General features: G+C 37.0%; 1 protein-coding gene across 1 annotated transcript; it reads left to right on the forward strand.

Moving 5' to 3' along the window:
* The first annotated feature begins 725 nt into the window (after positions 1-725).
* Positions 726-3,845, forward strand: abracl (ABRA C-terminal like). Its single transcript, XM_080882031.1, has 3 exons — positions 726-836; positions 2,427-2,492; positions 2,981-3,845. Exons 2-3 carry the CDS (start codon positions 2,432-2,434, stop codon positions 3,163-3,165), a joined length of 246 nt encoding a protein of 81 aa, XP_080738157.1. The 5' UTR covers positions 726-836; positions 2,427-2,431; the 3' UTR covers positions 3,166-3,845.
* The last annotated feature ends 3,912 nt before the right edge of the window (positions 3,846-7,757 follow it).

Here is a 7,757-nt window from a genome sequence, read left to right on the forward strand (position 1 = left end):
AAACAGTTGCACATTTTCACAGCATTCCACTACGAGTAGGTAATTATTAGTTAATCGCGGAAATGTCTGAAATTTGTGGCTTGTTGGACAAGAGCTTCTGTACTTCTGATTTATGGGGGGAACATTATACACATTGTAAACTGCAGTTTGTGGGGAATAGCATACATTTCGTGACTTTACAGCATACAAGGAGTGTCCTCAAGGGAACTAGCTTTTGAACTAGAGTTAATAATTACCTCATTTAGAATATAAACCATTACTGGATTTGTTTACGACCTAAGTACTAGTGTTGGCTCCCAAAACAAAATATTGGTTGGGCTCTATTGTGAAGGGATTTTTGTTGTTGTTGTTGTCTTGTGTTTTGTTGTAGAATACTTTGATCCTAAGGTAAAGACATCTCAGGACATCGGGTACAGATCTTTAAATTGCTCCCACAGGTCAATTACAGCTGTGTGTACTTAAAAAAACAGGCTTAAAACAGGTGTGACAACTTCTATCTTATGTGTTTGTAAAGTTTTTGTTCTGTTATTTTTATTGCCTGGAGACATTGTAGAGCTTCACACATGTGCTATATAAATAAACACTAACACTGCATTATCTTTACATGCATATTCTTACTAAGATAACTTAGTGATCTCATGCTTCTGTTTAATATTCTTATTTTTTGAATATTAAACACATTCACTCCGTTCGTTTTACACCACTTTGTTGTTCCATTTCTAAAGGGTGGAGTTCTCCGAGCGCACTCTGAACGCAGCATCATTTTCCACCGGTGCCGATTCATCAGAAAGTCGTCCCTCACCTCATTACAAGCAAAAACAAGCCCAAGTAATCAGGTAAAATTCATATCCTTGTGTCGGTGTTATATTCGCTTGTGTTACATCGTTTTCCATCATTTATTCCAACCGTTCATCGGTCTGAATAACTCCTCGCTCCCCTCTCAGCGGAGGATTTGTCGGATGTTAGAAGCTAATCATACCGGCGAGCTCACATCTGCCACTCAGAGGAGTCTTTTCTTTTGCACCTGAAGTCGCGTAAAACATCGCCGAGCTGCTAATATTATTCAGCACTTGAGAATGTCTGCACATCTCTGAAATAAATCAACTGCAAGAAGTATTTATTAGCAGGTTTGGCTAGCCGTGAACGCTAATCCCTTACTTCCGCATTGATGAGTCCGCCCTGCTCGTGTTGGAGCTTGTTGCATTGCTGCAGTCAGTCCTCCTTTTATATGTTGTACTCATACCGAGTGCCTTTATATGTGTCTGATATATATATAATTAAATTGCATTTATTTATGGGTTTACTGGACTTTGAGTTTGTTTTCTTTTAATGAAAGTCCCCCAGCTCCCAAAACACCCTTCACAAAAGGAACAAAATTGAAAAAACGCCTTTCTGATAATCCCAATTTCATGATTAGAATAAATGTTAAGACTTTTGTCTAAAATGTAAAAAAAAAAGAAAGGAAAATTTGGCGCATATTTATTGACGGAATACAGCTCTTTAACTTTAATTACTGCACTTGCTGTTAAATCTAGCCTTGTTTTTCCAAAGTCAGAAAATTCCTCTACTGGTGGATGATCACTCAATAAATCAGTCAGATTTTGTTCAGATGACACCAGGTATGTCTGTTTACAGTGCTACACGGATGTTTATTAGACAAAAAGTAAGTACCGGTAATGTGTAATGGTAAGACTTTCAACGTGTAAAAAGAAAAAAAAAACAGATCTAAAATTACATAAAAAATGGCCTGTAAGTACAATAGAAGACATTAGACAAAATAAAATGCATCACAGTGCATAGACTTCATTGTGTTTTAATGCACAATAATCTATAAGCTCTACTCATTGATTTAAAAATGTAAGGTAGATCAAATGTAACAAATCTACAGATTAGATCAAATGAGGAAAGTGTAAATAGAAATAAATTGTCTGTTTACCATATTCAATCAAAAGCTGGGCTGAAGATGTTTAAAGATTTCAACACTTCAGCTGCTCTCTTTCTCTACAGCAGACTGCTTCGTGACTCAGAGTGTAAAAGTTAAAAAATCTGCCTCCTCAGCTGTGTTGTCGTGCACTTTGGAACTACTCACAGGATGTAGCATCCATACTGCACCCTACGCACTGAGGATGTGAGACATGAATACTGGAGCAAGAAGACCATCAGGGGCTTTTAAAAACAAGTAAATAGATTTTAAAATCGATGTAGGAGCTGACAGGCAGCCAAGTTTTATGTAGTCTGGCCAAACGCCCTGGCAGCAGAGTTATAAATCAACCATAATAATCTAAAGCACTGCAGTAGTAAATAGACAAGTTGGGTCAGAATTGTGCAATACAGGTTTAATTGTTTAGTTTCATGTCTAGTGCACTCAAAACCGTGACGTCAGATTTAAAGCTAATGCAACTATTTGCATTTTGTTTCGCCTGCAGCAACAATGAACGTCTCCCATGAAATTGATTTGCTGGTTCAAGAGATCCAGCGACTCGGCAGTAAAAGTAAGTCAAAACTGTCATTGTATATTGCTGAATGACATGGTTTGCCTTGAAGTACTTTGATATATTATCCCATGAGCTTTAATAAACAACAATCATGCAGTCATCCAGTGTTGATTTGTGGTTCTGACCACTTCTAAAGCAGGAAACAAATAAACTCAGAGTTATGCCATTTGCAGCAGGGGTGTGTCAAGGTTTTTTGGAAACAGGGTGGCACTGCCACGTTTGTGGAGGGTGGCCTCTATAAACACGGCAGTGGATCAAACCACTCTGAGTTAATGCAGGTGTGTCCATTAGTTATTTTACAAATACACATAATAGGCATGAATGTCTGTAATTGTGGGGATCAATTGAAATGATTTGGTACTTTAATTGGAGTAAAAAATTAGGTTGTTTCATTTTATTTTGAAATTGAATTGAGATTGAAATCGCTACAGTCATTTTAATTGACTGCCCGAAGCTGTAACGATCGTTTAAATCTCTTATTTCAGACGCTGACGGTAAATGTAGCGTAAAGTTCGGGGTCTTGTTTAATGACGACCGTTGTGCCAACATCTTCGAAGCGCTGGTGGGCACCCTGAAGGCCGCCAAGAAGAAGAAGGTGATCGATTTCCAGGGGGAGCTGCTTCTGCAGGGCGTCCACGACAACGTTGACGTCATCCTGCTCCAAGAATGAGAAGCCGGTGTTGGGATAGGACAGCCTTCTAGCAGCTGCGGATCTTTCCTTCACAAGGCTCAGTATTTGAACTGAACTGCAATAACCAATCGGATTTGACCTAACAGTACACCGGCAGACTCAGCTGGCATGTCTGCATAGGATTGTTTTGTTTTTTTTGCTTTCTATGTGACAAATTAAGTAGTGATTTTGACCACAGATCAGGAATATAATACTTTGTGCTAATGCATTCACTTGCCTCTCTACAGTTTATTATCATAACCTGAGATGACCCACAGGACAGCATGCTCACTAGATTTAGCTGCTTTAGCAAACTACTGTACACTTTTCATTTGCTCTCTCTAATTGTTTGTGACTGATACCAAGCTGCACTAGGCTAATCCTCCCTTTGGTAGTGGGAGTTACGACCTCATTACTTGGTGCGTGTAACTGCTTTAAAATCTTGTCCAGCTCTGAGACAAAGGGTAGTGTGTGCTCTCCAACTGTGCCACCAAACGGCCATTCCAGTAATTGTTTACACAAGACATGTCTACTACCTCTTATTTGCCCAGGGCTTTTGGAAATTCAAGAACATCTCCGTGATAGAAACTAACTAAATGACAGCTCAAGTGCATTAAAAAAAAACAACAAAAAACCCCACTTTTTTTTTTGTACTGCGATGTGCTAAAGTCGTTTTTATTCCATCTTTTTATACGTAGTCATTAGTGAAATTTCTCTGCTAAACAAACTCCAAAAAATTGCCTTTTCATAGAAATAGCTGATGAGCAATGGCGAATGTATTTTTTGTGCAGTTTTTATTAATGTATAATTACAGGGTGATTGGTGCCAAATGCTAAAGGTGACTCAGGACCAAAACAAAGCAACCAAAATCTGTTTAACTATCGTGCTGCGGCTTAAATTAGAGATACAAAAGGTGCATTTGCAGTTTTGTTAGTTTCTTTAATTTTAGCACTGTTTTGTACTGTAGGTCAAACAAAACTTAGCAGACCAGGCATGACCACTCTTATATCAAAATTCAGCAGTTATAGGTGATTTATTCTGTTTTAGCCATTTTTGTTATCAGTTTTTCTGAAATATCATCAACAGCCATTCCTGGCCCACTATGGAGGCCCAAAGCAGTTCAAATTAATAGAAAAAGAAAATTGTGAGTTAAGTAATTTCCTGAATAACTATTGATATGGTTGATTTAAAACAAAAAACAGATGTTTGAAATCAGCATGGAGTATTAATCAAATGGTAATTCCTATTCATTTTGATTTGGAGCAAAGGCAAGACACATCCGGTTGTAAGCTAGCCCGCTTCTTTCTACTAATAAGAGAGTTTATTCTGACTGAAAATTTGGGAAAATATTATTCACAATGTTCTTGTTTTACAACTGCATCACTCTTTCCTGGTGGTGTCGATGGACAGACAAGACACAGCCATGAAAAATTACATTTGCAAATCTTTACAGATAAATTCCTTTGTAAACTAAAATTTAGTTTACAAAGTTTAAACACAATTTATCTTAGTTAAGTCATTTAATTTAAATTAATATCGTTTTGAGCACTTTGGACCTCCATACATTTGGAAAATCTTGAAGCTGTTTGAATGTGTAACATCTTGTAGCTGACACCTCTTTAATAAAGTCATATCCTTTTTTTTCTGTTTTAAAATTAGGCCTCCATCATGTTATCAGTCACATTTTTCTGCTTCTCGTGATGCGAAGCTGGTTATCAGCCTTGTGAAACGACACCTGGTCTGCTAGTTTTTTTGACCCATGTCACGTTCACTGCTGTTGTGTCAGACTTGCTAAATATTTTACATTCAGGTGTATTTGTTTAAGCTTGACTTGAAATGTGTATTTCTCTCTTTCTCAGTATCAATGGCACAAATGGATCCAGCTCGATTATGAATGAAACTAAACTGTAACCTGATCACAGAAACGTGCTGCTTGCCATCCTGCTGATGCTCAGGCGTGACTTTCGGGTGACTTTCGAAGCACAAATGCAAATTACAAGCGAACGTTTGGCAGGAGGGAGAACGTAATGATCACTGCCGAGCCAATACCTCGAGCCATTTCTGTGAACAAGTGGGACGCCTGTGTGATGTGTTCAAGTGTGTCATTACTGTGTTTTCTATTGGCAATAACACATTCCTACAAGAGGTTTGTGTTACTGTGGAATACATTCCAAGGAATAAAATCTTTACATGCGAAGCCTTGAAACTTCTTTGTTGTTTGTTTCCTTGTGTGTTTTATGACTCTAGATGTTAAACTGAGGAAGATACTCATCTAAGCACTGTAATAAAAGATTGTGTAATGGTTTATGGGCCACTATGGTGTGGTGTGAGAATACTGTGGTAATGGCAAACTTATTAGCATCATTATGAAAATATTTGTTGCTTGGGGTGTTGACTGTAAGCTGAATTATAGCATGATGGCTGCTGTTTCATAAATCATCTTTAGTCAGGTTTTACCAGCTTTGAGCAGTACCCTACAAGCAAGGTCTGTAAATTGTCTGATTTATGAATGGAGTCTGGTTCCTGCTGATAACATATTCTCACTTCATTTCAATCAATCTTTTCATTCATCCCTGTTGTAAATTATCTGATTTAATTACTTATATTGGCATACAGATTCAGCGAGTTACACATTTACTGCACCCTTGAATACTGTTTTGCTGTGAAGCTGCACATTCAGGTATCCTGAATGAGGCAGTGATACTTCCCCACATGTATGTGGTGCTGATTACTTCCCATCCTCTTCTATCGTTCACTTTAGTGCCAACTGAGGCTGCCGCTTCATGTAAATAGTTAACCAGAGGCTGTGTAACGTGTGTGTGTTTTAATGATCACCATTTATGCTTATCTATGGAGATAAGTATACATTTACAATGCTATTGATAGCACTGATAGTTACTATTGTTGTGAACACTTCAATAGCAACTTGGAGAATGAACTTTCCCATAACTGTAATCTCGAATTGGCATAATTATTTTTTTTAAATGAAGCATTAAGTGGGGAAATTTTGAGGATGGGTGATGACGCTGGAACACTGTCATAACAGCACTGTAGACAAATAAAAGTACTTTTATAATGAGGTATAACAAAGGTACTGACAAGTAACAAATTACCGTATTCTCCTAGCTTAGAAATAACATAATTAATTTACTAATGCTATCACAGTCAGTCAAGAATCTGATTAATTTTTAAACTACTCGGCCACATGTGTCAAACTAAAGCATAGTTCTTTGCAAATGTAAATCTGGCCCACCAATTCATTCAAATTCTGAGAAACAGCAGCTAATTTGTAGTTTTTAGGGTTATTTTCTGTGCATGTGGCTTCACACTGGAAAGGTGGGCTGTATGGTACATTTAAACTATTTATTTATTTTACTTATTTTGGTGAAATTCACCATAACCATGAAATGGTCAGATTCAGGCTTTTGCCTTTAAGAAAGATATGAAAAAAAGATTCTTTATTTAGTTTTTAAAAATAAATAATGGCTAAGTAAGCTATGATAGGACAATTAGGGAAAAAATTAAATTAACAATAACAAGTATATAACAAATGGCTTGAGAAAGTGGTAGAGTACATAAGGCAATAGTATATAATGTGACATAAAACTATAGCTTAATGAAATTAAAAAAATTTTTAATTAAAAATAAATACAGTACAGTAAAATAAGTATAGAGAAAGATATTATATAACTAGAAAAAAATTGCATTTCCTGCGAAAATGCTGTGTGGATGCCTTTATGCTGAGGATGTCTGCTGAAAAAAGCTGAAAAAGTTGAAAAAAAAAAACAAAAAAAATATTGCCCTGAGCGGGATTCGAACCTGGCCCTTCTGGTACTCAAGGGAGGTTCTCATCTCACTGCGCCACAGAAATTCTCACAAAGAGGAGGTGGAGAGACTGACAATTGTGCTGAAATGAGCAGAAGAGGCTTAGAATTGTGCTGATAAGAGGTGGAAAGGCTGAAAATGTTTCAGAAGAGGTGAATAAGCAGAATTTGGGCAGAAAAGAGGTGAAAACTCTGAATATTTTGCTGAAAAGGGTTCAATCAGCAAAATTTCTTCTGAAAAGAGTTCAATCAGCAGAATTTTGCTGAAAAATGTTTTTTTCTGAAAACAGCAGAAAAAACTGAAAATTTTGCTGAAAAGAGTTGAATGAGCAGAATTCTGCTGAAAAGAGTTCAATGAGCAGAATTCTGCTGAAAAGAGGTTTTTGCTGAAAACAGCTGAAAAAGCTGGTATTTGTGCTGAAAACAGCAGAAAAAACTCCAAATTTTGCTGAAAAGAGTTCAATCAGAAGAATTCTGCTGAAAAGAGGATAAGTGGTGAAAAAACTCAAAATTGTGCTGAAAAGGGGTGAAAAAGCTTAAATTTGTGTTGAAAAGAGTTAAAAAAGTTTAAGTATTGACTGAAAGAAATGTTGCCATAAGCGGGATTTGAACCCGGGCCACCCAGTCTGAGAACGGACGCTCATCTCACTGAGCTAAAACACAGGTCAAGCCGGCAAGGAAAATCAGTGAGGCCACTGATGATATGGCAGAAATGGGCAAAAAATATTGCAAAAAAAATTCAATATCTCAAAAAGTATAGAAGTTATG

The sequence above is a fragment of the Rhamphochromis sp. 'chilingali' genome (assembly GCF_963969265.1).
Source record: "Rhamphochromis sp. 'chilingali' genome assembly, chromosome: 5".
Taxonomy (NCBI): domain Eukaryota; kingdom Metazoa; phylum Chordata; class Actinopteri; order Cichliformes; family Cichlidae; genus Rhamphochromis; species Rhamphochromis sp. 'chilingali'.

Coding starts and splice junctions, on each gene's coding strand:
- abracl (XM_080882031.1), top strand. CDS start 2,432: ATGAACGTCTCCCATGAAATTGATTTGCTGGTTCAAGAGATCCAGCGA. Junction 2,493..2,980: donor CCAGCGACTCGGCAGTAAAA/GTAAGTCAAAAC, acceptor CTCTTATTTCAG/ACGCTGACGGTAAATGTAGC.